The 22538-nt window shown below is 41.3% G+C and overlaps 1 protein-coding gene across 9 annotated transcripts in view; it reads left to right on the forward strand.

The window, feature by feature from the left end:
- Window positions 1–22538, forward strand: part of LOC112993380 (voltage-dependent L-type calcium channel subunit alpha-1C) — a 416350-nt gene that overhangs the window by 329463 nt on the left and 64349 nt on the right. For all 9 annotated transcript variants that reach the window (XM_064515158.1, XM_064515173.1, XM_064515116.1 and 6 more), the window contains 8 exons: window positions 1475–1581; window positions 3445–3532; window positions 3992–4099; window positions 4769–4821; window positions 4929–5075; window positions 5961–6162; window positions 6614–6772; window positions 9606–9716. In XM_064515158.1, coding sequence (XP_064371228.1) covers window positions 1475–1581; window positions 3445–3532; window positions 3992–4099; window positions 4769–4821; window positions 4929–5075; window positions 5961–6162; window positions 6614–6772; window positions 9606–9716 — 975 coding nt within the window. The remainder of the gene's footprint in view (window positions 1–1474; window positions 1582–3444; window positions 3533–3991; window positions 4100–4768; window positions 4822–4928; window positions 5076–5960; window positions 6163–6613; window positions 6773–9605; window positions 9717–22538) is intronic.

A 22538-nucleotide genomic window follows, 5' to 3' on the forward strand; every position in this document is an offset into this window, starting at 1 on the left:
TGTCTGACTGATGGATAGTTGGTTCCCTGATGTCATGGATGTTTGGTGAAAAAAGTAATCTGATACATCGTGTGCTCTTCCACTCTCACTAAAGTTGTCACAGGATGACATGGCTGGGAGCCACCAGCAGGTATGCCATCTTGAGCTATTAGGAACCAGAGAATTCCAATTTGAACTTTTGGTTCATACTTCTAGTTGGGAGAGTCTGACTAGAGCAAGTCATTGAGGAATAGTCTCATGGTGTCTGCTTCAAGTTACTTTAGGCATCCAACTTAGATGAGATGCAGAGGACCAAATTTAGAAGCCAGTGTTCCTAATGCAGGTAATGGAGTAAGATTAGCAATTGTGGGTTTGAGGAGTGCTCAAAGCAGCTGCATCAGATCACTCACCAAGGCTAAGGTAGGTGGTACAAATACCCTTATCACCTCATCCTCTTTGAGATATTGACATGCCAGACATATCTATTCATATTCTGAAATAGAGTTCAGCCTAAAATTGAAAGTCTGGACCTTGGCTTTCCTGAGTTCAGAAGAGTTTAGGTCTGACATGGTGACTGAGACCTGCTTCCATTTCCGCTGTCACTTAATCCAGTTCTGGACCTGTGACATCCCCTTCAGCAGAGCACACCAAGCAGGACAGAGAATCTCTTGCAAAAAAATGTAAACACTAGTTTCCATTCTGCAGTGTGTGGTGCTCATAATGATTACCTCCACGAAGAGGCCTCTCTGTCTCAAGGAATCTTACCTTGGGCTTTGCAAAGAAAAATCAAGGGAAAATGCAACTGCTTCTTTTGTAGAATAAAGACAGAGGAAACTGGATGAGGGAGGGAGAACTGACTGAACACAATTGAGCTGAACAGAAGGAGCAAACTGAAGAGAACAGGAATTCCTCCTGTTGCTTAAGCTGTACTCCTAAGCATGAAATCCATGAGGGACTCTGTTTTTTCTTGCTCAGAGGGAAGAAGGCTCAACTGTCCATTGCAGCTGGTTTAAGCTCTGAAAAACATCACAGAAGAGTCCTTTTTATTTCATATTTTTATTTGATTTAGCCAAGGAGGCCTTTATATAATACAGTACTCCCAAGTGTCCTCTGCCACTGAGGATAAAGGGAAAAGTGTATGATTGCAAAGAGTAGTTTTTGCAAACAGTCATTATGCTGCTTTGCTGATTCTGAGTGTTACGTATTCTAGGCACTGGAAGTGCAGAGAAAAAAGGACCAGAGAGACCATAAGAGCACCCTTTTCCTCACTGAACCTAACATTGGCTTTCCCTAGTTAGTTCTCTCACAGTTATGCTACTGTCTTCTTCACTCTTTCTTTTTCAACTTCTCCTTTGGGATCTGGGGGTAAATTGTCTGCTATGTTAGAAATACTGCCCCTCCCCAAATGTACATTCTGAGCACAACCAGTTAGGCTTGGTTTCTGAACAGATGCTAATGGCAAAGTATGTTTTTGTCTTTGTGTGCCTCCCTGCAGATGACCGCTTACGGGGCTTTCCTCCATAAAGGCTCCTTCTGCAGGAACTATTTCAACATCTTAGACCTGCTGGTGGTCAGCGTTTCTCTCATCTCCTTTGGGATCCAGTGAGTGAGCTATTTTCAACTGGTTGATTTTTCTGGATAGTAGGATTGGGATGGGAGATAATACCTCAGTCTCATTGTCTTATCTGGGCAGGATTTTTCTTGTGAGCCTGAAAGTATTCTTCCCAGATGATTCAGGAGACATTAGAATTCATCCTTGTGAGGGGAGATAATAATTGGCCTATACTACACCGATGACCCAGATCTCTCAGAAAGAGCAAATGAGAACAAGAAACTTGGTCCATTGGGAATCATGACACTCAGCTTTGTTCCAAGATCTGAGTTCCTGTATCAGTTCAGGACAGTTAAGAGACTTAACTGTTTCCTCTCAGAGCTCTCTGTCCTCAGGTTATGATAACATTTTGCTACTCCCTAAGAGTCTTGGTCAGTGAAATATTACCAAGCGCTTGAAGAGCTGTGTAAGAATCCTCAGAGCAGTGGAGGCAGTGTCAGTTGCTCCTGCTTCTGTTGCTTCCACTTTGTATTGGTTGATCTGATAAATTGCTTAATACGTTTATAAATTTACTTGACTATGTAGAACTCTATGCATCAGATAAGGAGTTTCCAAAGTGATAACAGCACACCTGATAAGAAATCAGCTCCCAGTTGTTCCCATTATGGATTAGCAGCTCAGGTATGATATATTCCAGAGCTCACTAAGTCAAGCAGAAGGATTTATCAGGTTCATTTGGCCTTCAGTCAAGGTCTTAAGAATGGCTCAGTGCTCATCTTGGCCTGCTGTTTTGTTCTTACAGACCTAACTAGGCTCCTCATCTGTTAGCAAAAGAAGCTTATTCCCAAAATCAGTAGGAGGGCCTCATGTCATACAGCATGGAGAAAATTCTTGGTCAGGGTTTCAGTCCTTGAAAATGCAGAGAGCTGTGGCCCTGTTGCAGCAGACAGTTCTGTTCTGAACTTGAAATTAAGCACATAAGTAACCCTAATTAATTCAGTGGGAGTTTCCACATCCTTAAAGTTATGTACACTCTTAATTCATTTGCTGAATCAGAGGCCAATACATTGCAGGATCAAACCCAGCTGGATGGTATACCTTTAAATGCCAGTCACCTGGAGTTTCCTTTCTTCTATTAACATTTCGGCAGAGTGCTTCTTTGAGCCTTATCTTAAAATTACATGTGATGACTACATCTTGGCACAGTTTCCATTAGATATCTACAGAGTATTTGGCAGCTTGCCCTGCTTAAAAAGACTGCCCATGTTCCGTTCCCTTCATTAATACAACAGGGATAGTGAACACCAGGCAAATGTGTCTTGAGCCTGCATGGATCAGGAAGCAAGACCTACATAGAAAACCTTGTAGAGTGGTTTCCTCACCTCCGTCACAGTCTTTTGTAAAAGGCCTAGAATGGCAGGTCTCCTCCATACACATTTTTCAAACATATTTAAAATTGCAAGGATAAAATATATTTTCTTTGTACACGTCATTAGCATTGCTAATGTGTCTGCATCATATATTGACTCATGTTAAAGGGTTTCTTATATAAGGATGAAATGTTTGGTACTGTACCGATCAGTAAGAATATACATTTTCCCATAGCTAATATCAAAGCCACGATCATCTGTGAACTCTAAGCAGTAAACTGCAAACAGCTAAAAAGAGTCTATGTTAGTAAAATCAGCATTTGCTTTTGAAGCACATGGGTTTGAGTTCTGATCTCAATCACTCAATGCCCTGAGCTGCCATAGCAGGTAGCAAAGAGCTGACTCTGTAAGTACCCTAAACAGTCTAAGGCTGTGTAGGATTTCAGATGAGAATGAGTGGGTGAAATCCACCTGCCCCTTATAGCATGCCCCCTGCCATATCACTGTATCTCTCAAAGCGAACCTTTTGATACTTTCCTCCAGGTCCAGCGCTATCAATGTGGTGAAGATCCTACGTGTTCTGAGAGTGCTCAGACCACTGAGAGCCATCAACAGAGCCAAAGGCCTAAAGGTTAGAAGAGTCCCAATGCATTCTGTAAACAATAAAGTCAATTTTTTTCAATCAACTAGGACTTTCACAACAGTTCAAGCGCTGTTTTAAGGATCACCATTAAGGTCAAATGGTGCAGTTTGCTAGGGTTACAAGTGGGCTCACAAGCCTACTTTAATTCTTCCACCCTTGCACTATTAGCTAAGTTCCCCTCTGTGGGCTGGTGGGTGCCCAGCTAGGTAAGGATGTGTTGCTGGAGATGTTAAAGATCTGAGCTCTGGTGTTTTCCTTTCCCTTTTTGCCTGCTTCTAAAGCACAATGAAGAATGTAAGGGGTCAGTTTTCTTTCCTGAAACATTACTTAATGGTAATAGTTAAATCAGATCCTTTTATTTGTTTTTGTAGTCATGGGCTTCTCCCCTAGCCAGAGCAGCTCAGAACAATCCTACAAGTTACTCTTGTTCCTATCTTCCATTTGCAGCATGTGGTCCAGTGTGTGTTTGTCGCCATCCGAACCATCGGAAATATTGTGATTGTCACCACTTTGCTGCAGTTCATGTTTGCCTGCATTGGAGTTCAGTTGTTCAAGGTAAAACCATTGGACTCATTCATTCATGCATCACACTGAGCTGTCTTCTGGGGTGGAAAGAATAGCATGAAGAAGCCTGTATAAGGGGAGATGGAGTCTTCTGTTGTGAAAGAAAGACACGTGCAGAATTTCTGCGTTTTATCCGTAATCATAAGAAACCAACAGTAAGATTGGCCACTCTCTTCTTTCCCAAATAGTTTGTGGCATGACCTTGGTGCCAAGGAGGTGAATGGGGCTGTTGTAAAGGATTTGGACTTGCAGATTCTGTCTACCCCCCATCTTACAGAGGAAGGGCCATGCCAGATGATCACTGAAGGTTCTTTATTCACTTGTTACCGTCTAGTTTTATTTCTTTGCCCTTCATCACCCTTCCAACAGCTAGCATTCTGCAGCACTCACTGGACATGCACTGAGACATACACAGAAAAGTTCTGTGCAGGCAGATGAAATCCTGTGCTCAGAACTACCCAGATGCAGGCAACTTTCAATCCGTTTGCTCACATCTGCGTGCAGGAGAGCATGTAAACATACTCATAGTTAGTTAAGCAAGTAGTAAATGCAGTCTCCTTGCTGCATGACCTGCCCTAACCCTTGCACAGTCCAGGAAAGGAAAGGAAAGGAAAGTCCTTCCAAGAAAGGAAGCTTCATTCTTCTTTCTTCTTCTTCAAGGGCAAACTGTACAGCTGCACTGATAGCTCCAAGCAGACAGCAGCAGAATGCAGGTGAGTCTGACCTTTTCCGGTTAGCCCCTTTTACTGGCTGCCTGCTCTCAGGACCTGGCACTGGAAGTGCAACTGTCCCATGTTTTTGATCTGTTCTTCAACCATAGGGGGTACTACATTACATACAAGGATGGTGAGGTCAACCAGCCAATGATCCAGCCCCGAAGCTGGGAGAACAGCAAGTTTGACTTTGACAACGTCTTGACTGCCATGATGGCCCTCTTCACTGTCTCAACCTTTGAAGGCTGGCCAGAGTGAGTGCTTCTTGGGCTGCAAGGGCTGGGGTGCAATGCCAGAAATGTCCTCATTCATTTCTAAAGAGGAAATTCAGATGCAGAATATTTTTAAAAGTTTAGAGCATTAAAGGTAGCAATAGTAGCAGCAGTCACTATAGTATTATATACTTTCTTTGTAAATTCCTAAGAGCCTGGAGGAATTGCTGTTCCTGTATTTGTCAACAGTGCACAACACCTCTCTAGGTCTTAAGAAACAATTTCCAGTAGTGGCACTGATAGCTATATTCGTTACAGTAGGTACTAATGCTGATACTAATACTGACTTACCAGGACTGCTAGATGTTGCAAGTTTCCCCATGGAGCCAGCATACTAGTATGAAATGCACCAGTGCTGTCTCTGCAGTATGGGCAGACATGGGATATTTCACCAAGCTATACTGTCTGTACCACAGGGGCCAAGGACTTCCACCGCTCTGTCCTGTCAGTGTGACATAGGTGTGCAGGGTATGATGGGGTTGCCCCAGAGCTATATTACTGGATGATGCCAACTGCAGTGTTAATAAGTATTAAAAGCACTGAAATCCCCTTCCCTCACAGAACTCAGTTCCCAGCAACCCAGAATCTTGTGTTTCTGTTAAATGAAGGAATGTGTCTGTTCTAACTTTTTAATTGTTCAACAATGAATACACTTCACCTCTGAACAGATTCAAATGTATAAAGTTAATAAGAGCTGTGCCTTCTCTTTTGCAAAAGCTTACACTCAGAGCAGTGAAAGTCTGCACATCTGCAAATGAAAACATTCTGATACAATTAGAAGAAAAATAGCAAATCTGAGTCTTATCACCTATAAGGCCTCATCACAGTTGCAGATTTTCTCTGCATTGGGTTCCTGTTTGCTTTCAGGTTGCTGTACCGGTCCATTGATTCCCACATGGAGGATGTGGGACCCATCTATAATCACAGGGTTGAGATATCCATCTTCTTTATTATCTACATCATCATCATTGCTTTCTTCATGATGAACATCTTCGTTGGTTTCGTCATCGTCACATTTCAGGAACAAGGAGAACAAGAATACAAGAACTGTGAGCTGGACAAAAACCAGGTAATTTACAACTACTCTTTGCCACCAAAGATAAGAAATACTTGACAATAAACATTTAAGAGAGAAAATACATCCACAGAGGAACATGTAAGGACTACCAACAAGCTAAAACACTAAGCTGGCTGCACTGCCATCTTTCAGGGATCAGGTAAAAAAAATCTCTCTTTAAGATTCACAAAGGACCAACATCTACTTTAAAGTGTGCTGTATCATTTGGTTCACTGACATTAATTAGATGAATGTGAATATGTTGTCTGATCAAAGTAAATACATATGGATCTCTCTAATAGTTAGAATAGATGCATTCAGATTATGATATAAAATAAATTCTTCTTCCAAGCATTATTATTTCAGTAAGCAACCTGAAGTTACTGCTTTTTTATTTTTGGAGGCAGCTGACCAACCACGTGTTTTGTTTTTGATTTTTAAATCTACCCTGCCTCTTTCACAGCGCCAGTGTGTAGAATATGCCTTGAAGGCCCGGCCCCTGCGGAGGTACATCCCTAAAAACCAGTACCAATACAAAGTCTGGTATGTGGTGAACTCCACCTATTTTGAGTACCTGATGTTCGTTCTGATCCTGCTGAACACCATCTGCCTGGCCATGCAAGTAAGTATGTAAGCAGGAAGCCTCACAGGAGATGAGTTATGAGACCTTACTGGGGAAAATATAGAAACAGCAAAGTTTGAGGCCAACTTTCATTTTCACACCATGCACTGAAGGAGAGGGGCATGCTAAAAGATGTTGTACCATGTTCACTCTGGATGACATTTAGTTAGAATCATGAATCTGCCTCTCCTCCTCTTCCCACTAATATGTGACACTTTCAACAATTCTTTTCATCCTGTTCAAAAACAACCAAAAAATCCTACAGTTACATCACAGACCAATTCAGTGGCCACTATAGGAACAAGTGATTTTTCAATTCTGACCTGTATTCTCTAAAAAGTAGGAATAGGCCATGAACTGCGATTGACTTGAGATCTAAAGTTTACATTTTGTTCTTTTCTGCATTAAAAAACCAGAAACCAAATATGTGGACAAACAAGATGAATAAGGAAAATGGAGAGAGAAGGCAGGTGATCCCTAACATCTCTTTTATTCTGTCTTAAGACCCATAGAAACTTGGCTAAAAAGTACCTCCAGAGGCCATGTTTTGTATCTCATCACCTCAAGGCAGGATCAGCTCCACCTAAAGCATTTCTTGACAGATGTTTGCCCAACTTGCTTCACTAGTGACATGACTGGTTGCCTTATTTTAAGGCAACCAGTGCACTTATTTTTCTTACTATGAGAAAGTTTTCCAAACATCTAACCTGAATCTAGCGATCAAACATTTGCTGCTGGATCTACAAGAATAGCAAATAGCAGTAGTGGATTAACATGTGCAGAGTGGAACAACAGTAAAAGGGAAGGAGACATAATCTTGACTTAGTGGCCAGCTTGCAAAAAGTAAAGTTTAAGTTCTTTCCAGTCAAGGAATAGGCCCTTGTAGATACAAGCTGTTCTGTACATTTCCCCAAGTCTGTCCTTTTCTGTCTTGTTCCTTCCAATCTGTCACTGCCCAGGACCTTTCTCACCTCCCCTTCCGTATTCATTCAGTCTTAGATTTCATCTGTTAAGCCCATCTCCCCAGTCCCATTTTCTGCAGCCACTTGAGCCTCATTCTCCTCTACACTCTGGCTGTTGAAGAACTAGTCTGCCCATCAATCTCCTCCCTAAACTCCATCTCTTCTCCTTGCCCAGTCAGTCCAATCTGTCTCTGAACTCCTTTCCTCAGTCTGTGGCCCAGACAGTCCCAGATCCCCATTCCTCAACCAGTCCTTCTCTTCATTGCACAGACTCCAGTTTTCCCTCCATGGACCTCCTTTCCAGTCTCTCTCTGCCACACTCCCTTTCCATTCCACTGTTTAATACACTTTGTTCCTGTCTCTATTTCATCCCTTACTCTGAGTTCTACTCCCCATGCCCTTCTCCAGTCTGCCATATTCTTTCCCCTCCTACACCAACTTCTTTTTTGACCTTAGCATCCCACTGGATTGGTCCCAGTGTGCCCAGCTCCAGGCTTCCCATAAAAAATAGCCCCAGTTTCCTGTCACTCACTACCAGTCTAAGTCTCCATTCCCACTCAGTTTCACTTTATTTTCTCTCAGTACCTCCTGTCCAGTCTCACCAGATTTCTTGTCCTGTTTCTTTCCCATCATCCGGTCTAGCTCTTTCCTCTCCCTATTGAAAAGGCTTCCTCTTCTGTCTGGCCTAAGGTATCAACAAAGGAGTGAGGCAGCACAAGCACAAGAAAGAGCACTCTGCTCTCAGCCGAAGTATCTACTACCATGCTATCATGAAACTGTATAGAGTGACTATTTTGTTCACTCTGAAGCTTTGGAGCATGCTCAATTGCTGTGATAGTGGTGCATGCACAGGGCATTTGGAGCTAGAAGACGTGAGAAGTTTGTGAATACACAGGAAGGACAGAATCTTTGAAGAGTGTATGAAGTCTATATCCATCCTAAGAAAAGTACAGGTTTCTGAAAGGCATATAGCTTGGTCAGATTTGTGTCAAATTTCATAAGGGACAGCAAACATGCCATAGCAAACACAAAAGCCACTTTATTAAATTTAAATTATTTATTTAAATGATTAAATAAATTACCCTGAGCCAATTCAGAATAGGAAAATTCAGCCCAGGTGGTTAAAGTTTGGCAAAGTTAAGCAACTCAGAACAGGGCCTTATTATATGAACTGGAAGATGACCTAAGGCAATGCAATCAATCCCAAGTATAATGATCTGGAAAAGGGGAAATGAAGAGTGAGGTGGCAACATTTGCAGAAGACCCTATTTCCATTAATCAAGAGAAGACAAAGAGTAACTTCATTAGATCTTAATAAAGCTAAGCAAATGGGCAGTATGATTGCAAATGTAATTCAGAGTTGACAAAGGCAAGATAATGCTTGTTGGAGAGATATGATTTGATCTGCTTATGTACATTGCAGGATCCTGAATTGGATGTAATTACTTGGGAAAGAGCTTGGTATCATTATGAACAGCTCAGTGAAACCCCCATTCACTGTACAGCAGCAGTCAAACAAAAAAGTAATCTGAGTGTTAGGGAAGGGTGAGATAACACAACTGGAGACTGTCTTGTACCATTATGCAAATTTATAATGAGTCCTCAACTGGAATGATAAGTGCAAGTAACCCCCCACTCAGAAAGTTTTTTTAAAAAGAGTAGTAGTCCAGAGCCAAATGGCAGAAATGACTAGAGGTATGGAAATGCTTGTGTGTGAAGGGAGGTAGGGATTATAAACTGAAAAAAATGGAACATGCTGGGGTTTTCTTTAGAGAACCTTGACATCAAGGGAGAATAGTAGGGTCCCTGTGGAATCATATGTAGCTGGTACATTCATTCTTCACACTGCTGCTGGGATGACTGTTTTTCAGCACTACGGTCAGAGCTGCATGTTCAAGGAAGCCATGAATATCCTCAACATGCTCTTCACTGGCCTCTTCACTGTTGAGATGGTCCTGAAATTAATCGCCTTCAAACCCAAGGTAGGTGCTATAGGTTTGGAGCTTCCCAGCCTCTGTGTGTGTGTGCATGTGTGTGGGGCAGCTGTGAGGAGAAGGAGGAGGTGAAACTTTCTGATCTATCACCCCATCAATAACTGAGCTGGACAGTTGCTCTCTGGATTGGAGTCTCACATGTATTTAATACCTTTTCTCACTGGAGAGTAGACACATAAAAACAAACAAACAAACAAACAAAAGCCTGTTAGTAGAGAAGGTTCCTAGTTCTTTGTTTTTATTAAGTTATAGTAGATACACTATGTTATGGCTATAACATGGTTTCCATGCTGAATGTCATTCTAGTGCTCTCTCTTACTTTCCTAAAATAAAATACAAATAGCATCTCATGATTAGTCTCTGGCCCAAGTGAAGTTAATCGAGCATGACTCATTTTGAGTTATGGGCTTTGGAAAAAGATATTTCTTCCATGAGGGCTATGGCTCAATACTGGTTTGAATTACTTTCATTTTGAATTTAAGACTTCATTGATAATATCCAGTACCCCAGCAGGCCCTGTCTGGAAGCATTGTCCTGTCTATAAGGCCATGGCATTCTGCTAGTAGAGTTTTACCATGGCATAAGACTGTAACCTGCAAGCTCTTCCAACTGATTTGACACAGCTGGTGCAAGACAAGGACAAAAATTCTGACCTCACATAATCTAAAATTATGTGAGGCTTTGTTCTTTGGAGTGTAAATTCAGTGGTGTGTTACAAGAAGTGGAATTCAGATACCTAAACACAGGTACCTTGTGCCATTTCATATCTTCATGGATGCCTTGATACATTGGGTTTGGCAGATACAGACTGAAATGTCAGTTATAATATTAGTAAAGATGAGAACCACCATGTCTGACAGTTATTCTTGTCCTTCATGTTAAACATGTAGGGGATCACAGAAGTTAAGAGCTCCAGCTGAAAAACTTCCTTCTCCCATTCCACTGAATTCAGTCTTAGTTTTTCTTGTTTTCTTTGTTTTGATTTCCTTCTACCCAGCCCGTCTTCCTTCTTCCATGCTTTCTAGGAATTCTTTAAGCATCACAGTTTTGTCTTGTATCCTGAGCTGAGTGTCACTCTCCTTTCTCAGATGTAGTTCTCATGAAGATTAGGAGCATCTCTTGCTGTCCTGTGAAGGATGGATATTTCTGTGAGATCTTGGACACAGTCTTGGGAAATTAGAAGTATCATCATCTGTTTCAGAAGGGATTGTAATTTTCAGGAGGGAACTACCTTTCACATTTGAGATTTTGCTATGTCTCTTAGCAAGCACATCTTTTGACACTTTGTAAAATACTGTCTCCCGTTATATACCCAGGAATTCATCTCACAGGCTTTGTAATGCTCTTCTGATTTCATAGTTCTACTTTAGAGGAAGATTCTTAACTATGAGGAAGGGGAAGTTCTCAGGCAGAATTTCATTTGAGCATTTAGGGGAAGAAGTGCAACTAGTTTAAATATTGTGCTTGGTACATATGCAGGAAAGACTTTATCTGGCATGGTTGCCTCTAACAGTAGGGAATTGGACTTGATGTGGATGTCCGTTCCACTTTCTGTCTCTCGTATTCCTGTGTTCAGTCTCCTTTTCAAGCTTTGCTGCACAACAAAGAATTAATCAAAATCAGCTGAGCATAAAACCTGTCCTCCAGATAGCAAAGGACTGAAACAGATTGCCTAAAGAGACTGTGGAATCTCTATGATTAGAGGTTTTCAAATTAAGTTAGATGAACTTTTGTTAGAAGAGGTTTAGGATATATGAGCTGCCCCAGGACAAAGGAAGAGACCAGCTTATAAGGTCCCTCTCAGCCCAATTTTCTGATTCTGTAATTTCCAAACTAAACCCCTAGCTACTGCACAGTTAAAAGTGAGAGTTAAAAGTGAGAATATATGAGAAATTTTCCTTGTGACTAGAGGAGTAGAATATTAATAGAGTCTTCTCAACTAAGGATCAGACACCAACCTCAAGTTGGGCCCTGCCCATCGAGAAAGGATAGGCTATGAAAAGAATAAATCTGCTTAAAATTTCAGTCTGCTCTGTATGCCAAAAATAGAACTAACCCTTAAACTGCTAGTTTAATTAAATACCTTCAGAAAAATAAACAACATTTTAAAAAATGGAACCATAGGATCTACAAGGAAGAATAAGAGGAATGAACTTGTGAAAAGAGCTAATACAGCAAAAACACTTGCCTCCAGCAGTATATTCACACTGAATTACGCTCAGTACCAGTTCATGACTCAAGTCTGGGAACATCAAAATGCTTTGTGTAACTTCCCATTGTCTTCTTATTCAGTACAAGGATTTGGCCTGCAGTCTTCATTCCCTGCTCCATATTGACTCAAACTGCTCTCCAAGGAAGGAAACGCCTCCTTCCAGAAGACCATTTAAACCAATGTGGACCAACACTGCAGGACAGAGTCTTTTTCTTTTTAGGTTGCACATTTGGTATTGAAGCTGAACATGCCTGAAATATGTTCTAATGTGGGAGTCCCAGCATGGAGAAAGTTGCTTGCTCAGGCCTCTGCTTGGCCAGAGCTTGTGTCCTCCTATCGTGCAAGATATAAAAATGAACAAACCAAGTTTTCAGATGGAGACTGTCCCCAGGAACCCTGGAAAAGTGCAAAAGGATTTCAGTGTCACCTAGGTGAACATCACTGTGGCACAGTCACCATCCTCTCCCCTCTAACCAACCAAGTCCTCCAGACAAAAAGATGAGACGCTAGGTGGCATTAATGTTTCCCAAATTCAAATGGCAAGATTAAGTAGTTGTGAAATTTCTGCCAAAGTCAGAATTGGCTGCCATTTCCAGAGTTTTAAAGTCCAAACCAACCTTTGATTAAGCTGCTGTGTCTCATTTTGATACTGTGCCTAAACATCACTCTTTTCTGTCTGAAGGGTTGCCTAAAATGATGGAGCTGTAAGCTCCATCTGGCAGCAAGACTGACGACAAGAGAAACTTAGGTAGCTGAACGTGTTGTGTCCTCCTATTCGTCACAGTCCCCAGAAAAATGTGGCATGAGGTCCATCACAAGCTAGAACTGTCAAAACATGCTCCATTTTCTCCAGCTTTGTTGTGCTTAACCCACGAGTGGTGCTACAGCTGACCTTCAACTAAGCTACAGCAGGCAGCACTGTAACTAACTTGTAACTGAAGTAGCTGCCACAGAGCTCTTCCTTGAGCAGTTACTTCCTAAAGGAAAGAATGGTTACCAGCAGCAACACAGGATCCCTGTTTCTTCCACCACTGGTCACAGAGGTGTCGAAGGGGTAGCGCAAGCTGCTACTCATTCATACCTTTACCAGAAAGAATTGCTAAGGGAACTGAGAGAGGTCTCTGGCATGGCTACTCACAGCTGCTACTGTCCTGGTTTCTTACAGAAGTCACCACAGGTACTACTACATAAAGAATGGCTTGGGGGAAGCCTGGAGTTACTGCAAATGCCATTTCCCTAATATGAGTACTGCAGGCAGTGTGTGACAGTAACACTGTGAAGTGCTAGTGGTTTACTGCCACTACAATGCCACCTGCATATTACCTGTGTAATAAGAGAAGAGGTGGTAGTCTCTGACTGAAAAGGTTTTTTACTGTATCCAATTTTTACTTCTTCACCCCTGTTCTGAGAGAAGGCATGTCCTGCTTACTAGCTACTCTAAATAGGAAAAGGTGAAAAAAAACACAGTCAGTTCCACAGACATGAAGTATGAGCACACATCTGCCTGACTGCAAAGAACTGATAAGGTAATCCAGCCTTGGGTCTAACTCTTGTGGTAAGGGCAAGGATTTACTCACTGAAAAGGCAGCTGTAGGGATAAGGAGCCGAGTTTGAGTCAGGGCTCATCTCCTAACACTTACAGGAGGTGTGTGAAGATGGTAGAAAGACAAGGGCTTTCCTAGCTAAACATACTGTTACTGTTGAGATTGACTGCTCTGGTCAGAGAATCCCTTTGATACCTGTCCTTTTTACTGACCATCTTCTGTGAGCAGTATTTTGAGTTTGTTTAGTCTCTGTGGAGATAGAGAAGCTATAGATAGCAAAGGGTTATAGAGAAGAGGGGTGTATTAGCTGTGGTAGTTTTCCACTGGTAGAGGCAGTGCATGCTAGGAAGGGACAAGGTCAGCCTCAGAGCTCATGTGTTTCTGCGTGGTGCATTTTCTGGAGAAGAGGATCCATTCTCTGAGGTTTTTGCAGTATAAATGTAAACACTGTGTAAGACAGCTCATATATGTCTGATGCACTCAAGGCAGGAGGGTTTGTTAACAATGAGCAAGAGACATTTGCGATGATTAGGGCTGCTGATAAAGAAAACATCCACTATATGCCCTGCATTTCCTTACAGAGTATTAATGTACTGCTCTGAAGCAAAACTCCCAAACTGACCTGCATGTTTGTCTTGGCTGAAGCTCATAAACTGATTCAAGACTAGTTAGGGGCAGACAGTTTAAAATTAATACCATTGAGCCAAGGCCTTTTGCTGCTTTGTTTTTCTTGTTTTGTAAGTTCTTTGGCCCATCTGGTAAGCTGTTTTCCAGTTCCTGGGTGGAGCAAGCTGCTGCTCCTTCTACTTTTTCTGAAGAGAACTGCTAAAGGAAATGAGAGGTGCTGTGCTCTCTGGGGTGCTCACAGTTACTACTGTCCTAGCTTCTTAAAGAAGAAATCACCACAAGGAGCAGTCCATGAAGGACCGGCTGTTCTCCAAAACCCTGTCTGGGGTTTATCTTTTCAACTCAAAGACAATGACTTGAGATTTCTATTCACAGGAATCTATGCCATCTTAATATAGAGATATATATATGCCATTTTAATATAGAGGTGGATTTTTCTCCAGGAATTTCAGATCTTTCCAGCTCCCTGGAATGGTCTCTTTTACTGATGAACCACATCTACTTCTTCTTTCAGGAAATGCTTCATGTTAACTAGGGCAGGACTAGTAATCTGAGAGCTGTGAATTTTCATCCTCTGTCTCTGTCATCTGAAAGTAGGAAGATACATCGGTGGAACTACTTCCACGCATAAAGTAAATGTTCATATATCTTGTCAAATCCAGGTCTGTGTGTGAAAGGGGAATCTTGGGGGTTTCTTCCTTGGAATTGTTATCATTCATGAGACTACAGATCACAAGTCTGTTCCATTTGCCAGACACTGACAGCACCTTTCTTTCATTGGTGTTTATGGATGTTACCTGTAAAGCATCTTGTAACAACACCATCCGTCCTGCATCAGATAGTTAGTTCAGTCCTTCATTTATCACTATGACTTTTCTCTGAATTCCTTCCATTCTTTAACACCATTTTCATATAACAGAGTTCAGTCTTCTGTGCAGTATTTCAAACAAGTTTCATATTCAGTACAAGGCACATAATCCCATGTGATCCCAGGAAGGGCTATGACCCTTTGAGCAGTGGAAGTCATGAGTGTCACTCCTTCTCTGTATCTAGTAAGAAGCCTTCTTACCCATGGTTATTTCTTAGTCTCCATTTATTGACAGATCTATCTTTCTTTAGTGTTTCTTTCTCCTCAGTATATTTGCCTTTCTTCATTCCCCTTTAAGCTCCTCTCATTCAGCATTTATCATGTGTATGATGCACTGACATCTTCCTCTCAAACCTGCAAAATGATTCATCTGTTTTTGTTCCCTTTTTATTATTCCATTTCTAGTACATGTATGCCTGTACACACAGATCCTTGAGCAGTCTCTCATAAAGTCGCACTGGCTGCTTCATGCTGCTTGCATTCTTCTTTCTCACTGTGATCATAATCTGTCATTCCTTGGTTAGGATAGATGCTCCAGCATTTTCACAAACAACTGAAATTTTATATCCTATCTATCCCCTTGCCCCATTGACACCAGGATGGTTAATTTGGGAAATCTAAAGCTTCTTGTACTTCTTCATTCTAGTAGCTTTAGAAATGCCTGTATAGTTTAGTGTGCTGCACTGGCATCATTCATCAATATTTTCTTGATCTAGCTTACATGGAGAAAGCAGGGTAAAGATGTTCTGCACCGATACAAAAATGTCAGGAAATGTGGTTACAATTGAGTGGTCTTTGCCCAGCTCTGAAAAACACTTCATGTCCAGCCGACATGTATAGGAATCATTTTGATTAAAAACCACATGGTCTGAGATGAGGTGAAGTGGAATAAATTAGTAGTGTAGGTTGTATAAAAGTATAGGTAATAAAAGCATGCATTATTTTGCGTTGGGCTATCCACACTCTCAGAACTACAACTCTCCAGAGTCTTGGCACAAGTAGGGGCATCTCTCTTCCAAAGTTTGTCTACACACTTCTGATTGTTGAAGACAATCTTACTTTGCAGATTATCTCTGCTGCATTTGGTAGATTCTTAACCTAAATAGTCATGTGGTTGTTTCATCTCCTCAGCTTCAGTTTTATCCTTTCTGTTTTGGAAGGTAGAGCACCTAGAAATGGAGCATGTGCTGACTGAGTCATCTACCCAGTGCAATAGGCAGGGCAGCCTCCAACCCCCATTCATCCCTTAGTTGTAACAAGAGTTGTAAAAGGCAAAAGAAGATGTGAGAAAAGTAATATGTTTCAGGATTTGTGGGTGGGTAGAAACAGACATTATTCAACAAAAAGGAACAGTGGGCTCCATTTGATGATGCTGTTGAGTAAGAAATAGGGAGCATGGAGAGAACAAGGAATAGCCAGGTAATAGAGTAAGTAGACTGAAGAAAGTGGGAGTACTAAATAAACAGGAAGGACCATGTTAGGGGAAAAAAAGAGAGGGGAACCAAGCCTGGAGGAGAGGAAAAGCCATACACAGATAATGGAGAGGAGGAAAGGACAGAATATTCTTACAAGGAGAAAGGAAAAAATAAACCCAAGACCCAGAAAGAGGAAAATATTACTAAAATGGAGGAAAAGGCAATTGGACAGAAAAAAGTGCAAGAAAAAGAAAAACGGAAACAGGACTGAAAGTAAAAACGGAGACAGAAAAGGATTTTTAAAAGATAAAAGGAATTAAAAGCAAAGAGAAGAACTGCATAGCTTTTAAGCTAACGAGCATCTTCTTTTTGTGCGTCTACATTTTACTGAAGTTCACTGGCAAGCATCCTAGGTATCCATGTTCAAACACATCAGTATCTCAGCCACAGAGCCTCTCCATGTACTGTTTCATTAGAATAATTTTCAATAAAAATTGGGTACAGCATATTTCCCCATTTCTGTGGATAAAACTCAGACCTGTTGCAAAAAGTTAATATCACTGTGTTTCTTCAGAAATGCCTTCCTTTTTCACCCTAAAATTTTCTCTGGGTAGAGTTTGATGATACTAAATATTACACACGATCTTTGGTATACCCAGCAGCCCAGATGGAGTTACAGTACAGCAGTTTCAACAAGCCCTGCAGCCAGATGACCAGAAATCCTTAACATCTCTGCAGTGTGTGTCCAGACACTGCACAGCGTGTGTGCAGTCAGACCAAGGCTCTCAAGAAGTTGCTGAATCAGGCCCAAGTGTTTTGGAAATAAACTAGAAAAAGAAAAAATTCTTAATTCCTTATTAGTTGCTCCTCGGCTTTCTCTTTAGTAACCCTGTCTGCCAGAAGTTTCATGCATTTTGCATAGCATATATGTCACGTGGAGATTTGACCATATGGTCTTTTATGTCCACAGGTTTGGGAGGAAGATTGAACCTCTTTTCTAAGCCATTAAGCAACTACTAAATGTACTGTATGTCACAGCAATATCTGTAGGCTACTTTGATGTAAAGAAATAATTGAGATAATTCTGGGCATAAAGGATCAGGTCATCCCAATCCCTTATACCCATCAGTGGGTTGGAACAGAGGGTCATCGAGGGGACTTGCTCCTTGATGCTACTTGCTCTACAGAATTGCTGTCTGCCAGTGTGTCCCGGAGAAGGAAAAGAAGAGAGGCTGAGAAAGTGACTGGGCAACTTGCAGCACAGCCTGTGCCACAGCACTCTCACAGCAGCTCAGCTGTGAAACTTTCTCAGAGAACATGGAAAGGCTTCCCTCTAGCCAAGGGCCAAAGCAGCTGCTGTAGTCATTCCAGGCTTTAAATAGAAAGTGTTCAGGCGTCTGTGCTACAGACATAGTACACAGGAGGGACATTAAAAGAAAGAGGAACCCTATTACAGTGCTGGCCCATTAAGTTAAACAGTATACCTGACATAACAATAGGACCTTAAGCAACAAATCCTCCAATGCAGTACAGAGAAAGAAAATTTGCAACAGGACACTGAGGGATTAGGTTTGTTTGGTAACAACTTCTACAACGGAGGAGTCAACAAGCACACAGCTGCCTTCTTTTTCATATGAAAGTCCAGGGAATCTTCTTGGGTACTTCTCGATTTCACTCCGTTCCATAGCAGATCCTGAGTGTGCGCAAGAGAGGAAGTTTGGCTATTCCTCAGTCTTTGAAAGGAGGAAAGTAGTGCTAGACTAAAGTTTTTCTACTGTGAATATGCTTATATTCTGAGATGGCATAGGCCATGACTCCACCTAAACAGGTCATACAGCATGAAAAACATTTGGTAGGTGAATGTAACAGAAGAAACTAGACTGATGATGAGAAACAGAATTTTTCAGTAATTTCCAGCTCACAGTTGTAGCTGAATCTGGGTGAGGAAACATCAAAGTCTTCCTATTGAACACTGGTTGGCATCCTGTATGAAGTATACTGGTCTCTGTTGGAAGAGGCCAACAATTCTTTGCACAGAAATAGCTCCTCTAAGTATTTCTGTATAGAATGTGTGAATATTCTAACACTGATCAGCCAGAATTATGCAATCCTCCAGCTTTCTGAAGGATCAATGGAGAATTCGGTAGGCAGAAATAACTGTTAAAAAGGCTGGGTAAAAGCTTCAATGAGGGAGGACCTTTTCCTTCACAGCAAACATACCCAGAGAATTTGCATATTATTGCAACATTGTGACAGATTTATTTTCAGTCTGGCACTTGAGGGTTTTAATGTCATTATAAATGATCAAAAATAATGATATGACTGCACAATGCAACAGTGTGGGAAGTACTGTGTTAGCTATTACGCTTAATTATTTAATACAGAAAATTATTCACACAGTGTTAAAAGCCCAGTGGGATGGTGCACTGGGGTCTCATTCACAACAGCATAGACAGCTTCAGCAACAGCATGTAAAGGGAACAGTTCCAGGGAAAAGTGACTTGCTCTCACTCACAGAAGAAATATCCCAACTCTCCATCACTTATATCACAAAGTTATTTAAAAGGGGCAGAAGTTCTCACAGATGTAAATCTTGTCTTCATATAAGAATGCTACCAGATAACAGACTGTGATACAACCCCTGTAAGAACTTTTCATCATGTTAGAAAATGACATTTCCAAGGCCATATGGTCACTGGACTGGACTCTAAGCTGATTTCTTTTCTCTATCACGCATCTGGCTTCTGTGGGACTTTGGAGACTTTAGTTCTCTATATTTCTGCTTCCCCAAGTGTAAAATGAGAATAACCATCCTCTTCTGTGAAGTGATTGATGGATGGCATATGCAAGCCAGCATTACATGAAAGTCAGCATTATTTTATTAATTAGTATATTATTTTATTAACTGATCTAAAACTAAGCCATTTCTGAAAATGGAGATAAAAAAAAAAAAAAGCTACTCAAAAAGCTATTGATCATGTCTGTGAAGTTGTAGAAAGACTGTGCCTTTCTGCCAGTGAGTATCCATTGTCCATGCAGCAGCCATGTCAGAGCAGACCATAGCCTTTTTGTTTGGTAAATATGAGGACTGAGAAACTATTCCAAATCCAGCCCCTTATATAGACTGCTTCATCTGTTGCCTGCCACTGCCTTATCTTTCCACAACAGTAAATGGCTCTTTACTCTGAAAGATGTATAGGTTCTGTTCTTAGAGGTTGTGATTTGTGTTTTACTTCTTTTGAAATGTTCTTCCCCAGACTGGGATGTCAGTCCTACTTCAGATGACAGATCATCAGAAATAGCAAAAAGTCCCTCCTTTTGCTCTTTTCATAGGACTGTTTCATGATGCTGGTTTGGTTTATTGTGTTCAAGAGTTATTTTTTGGCTTTCATCAAGACCTGCTTATTCTGAACCTTGCAAAATCTTTGAGTACCTACAGATTCTTCCTAGTGGAATTTGACAGCAAAATTTTTGTAGATCTTACCATACAGAATGCATTGTCTGATAAATGGTCTGTTCAGAAATAGCAATCCATCACATTCACTTTTCAGTCTTTCCAGTAAAACTGGGACTTTTTTTATTTCTCTTTACTGAGAACAAGTCTGGTTTCTGACTGCAGGGCAGTAATTCTTAAATAATTGCAATGTAATTATTGTTCATGAGGAAAAGAGCCCAACACCTCCTTTGATACCACTGTACTCGCAAAGGATCTGGAGGAAGTTCAAAAAATTTTATTTTATTGTTCCAAGAGGCCAGCAGGATTGAGAAGAGAGCTTTCCATTACTCTGCCTCCATTTTCATGCACTGATAACAAGGAAGCCTTCGGCATTATTGTTCTCAGCTGTATCTTACCCTTCCTTCACAGGAAGTTATGAGGAATCCAGGCCACGAGTGACATCAGGATCAGCTAGTTGAATCATCCAGTTTCAGTATGTCTTGTTGTTATCATTCCTTCAGGCCTTCTTAGCATATAGTCTTGAAATACAGTCTTTGCTACCTCTAGGAGATGCTTCCTTAGAAAATGTTCCGTGTTACTTTTGGTGTGCTTCTCTCCCAGTCTTGTGACCATAATATTGCACTTCAGGCCTCTGACATGGCTGAGCGCTTATATGCTACAATGACAGGCACTTTAGAGTAAATGAAAGAAGGAGGTGTGAGATAACTATACCATCACTTAGTGGGCACAGAAGGACTCATGGTACCATCTAGAAAATACAACTCTGGTGGAATAAACTGGGCTGCAAGATCTGGAAATGGGAGTTCTGTATTCACAGAACAGATATGATAAAGACTGTTCTAGCAGATATCCCCAACATTGTTGGTTATCTGTAGGTGTGGAGAGCATGAACAAGTTCTCTTCTGACTCAAGAGAGTATAGTTCAAGCCTCCATAATTTTTTGTTTATAAGCTTGTCGAAAGAGGGCTTGAGGAACTCAGTTCAGGCAAAGGTTTTATTTCTTTTTTTCTGTGATGGAGATACTTATCCACTAGAAGCACAACTGAGATAAGTAACTCACTTTAGCAACTGCAGGCTCTCAAACAATTATCAGAAGATGATCACTTTTAACCAGTAACAAACTACCCCAGATTTATACCAGTGGCCAAGAAATAAATACTTCGATCTTTTTCCAGATCACAGAACCATTTAAGTCCTCCAGCTTCTTTGATTCTGCTATGCTGTCCAGTATGTCCAGACAGGCCCACAGACCCCAGGGGACACCTGTCTGCTCTCAGTAAGATCTTCATATGGGAATTGTGAGAGAGAGCATGAATCAGCGTGAGAGAGGATCATAACAGAAGATATCAAAGTTATTTAGCACGTATCTTGCTTTACAAGTTGGTCTTGTTTTCTTACTGAATAAGCAAAGAGAGGCAGCAGGTTTCTCTAGAACTGATTAGACCTTTGGAAAAGCCTGGGGAGCTGAAAAGCTTCTCTCCTTGGTCCCTGTCTGCTGAAAGATTTGATAGACTACAGGGGGGGATTGTGCAATTCCCTGCAGCAGTGACTCATTACAGCAATTGGTAGGTGAACTGCGGTGAGTCTGTCTCAGAATTAGTCCATCAGTGGAGGAGAGCTGATAGATAGTATGCAAATAGATGCTGATTTCTTGCAGTCTGTCAGGAGCACCAAGCAACAGCATCCTCCACTTTGTTCCCTCTGTATTAGGTTCTGCTAATTTCCCTGATTGCTGTTATGGCTAAATGGTATCTCCACGTAACAGAATTTGCATTACCTCCATTTGATGTTGGGAGCTACTGTAGCTTTGTACGATTTTTCAGGCTACATGTAAATCTCTCATATCTGTTTTAAGAAGGTATGTCAGGAGTCACAGTGTAGTGTAAATGTCATTTCATTCAATTCTGTTTTCCAGTGAGACTGTCCCTTGCAAAAATACTTCCCAGGAAAGCTTCTTTTAATGAAGTCTGAGAACTGTCTCTCACAACTCCAAATGGCCTGCAGCATTTTCAGACACATATTCACATTCTAAGCAAGTATCAGTCAAATTGCAGCAGTTCATCTTATTTTGCAAATCGCCAGCAAAATCTGCTTTGGTGCCCTTTACAATGAGCAGGAATTTTTTGTGAAGAAATCATATGGAATATCAGGAAACCACTCCTTTCTCTTCTTTCTATGTACTCCTTACAGCTGATTAAGATTAATATTTCCCTCATCGTTTGCACATACAGGTTTATTTCAGATAAATGGAGGCAAGGTTCTCCCGTCAGTTTGCTTTCCTCTTAGGGTCCATAGATATCTATATGTCTCAGTTTCTTCCCCACCGCCATCTCCTCATTTGTGTATTCATACATACATACATACATATCTTTCCCTTTTTTCCTGCGATACTGCAGCAGCTTCTGCCACTGGGGACCATCTGACCTACATTCAAATCCCACTCAGTGAATACCCTTGACCCTCGCTGTGCCCTTCATCTTCAGAGGCTTTTCACTCAGATGGATTTTTTAATTTTTGCCAGCCACCTAGTAAGAGACAGAGATGAAAACCTGTGACTAAGCAGACAAATAACTGCACATCAATTAATTTAGAGGTGACCCTGCAACTCCCACAGGGCTGAATGCTCATAACCCAGGTGGTACCACGATTCAAACAGCCCTCTCCTCAGGATTTTTGTGCTTCAGCAT

Source organism: Dromaius novaehollandiae, chromosome 1 (assembly GCF_036370855.1).
Source record: "Dromaius novaehollandiae isolate bDroNov1 chromosome 1, bDroNov1.hap1, whole genome shotgun sequence".
NCBI classification, from domain to species: domain Eukaryota; kingdom Metazoa; phylum Chordata; class Aves; order Casuariiformes; family Dromaiidae; genus Dromaius; species Dromaius novaehollandiae.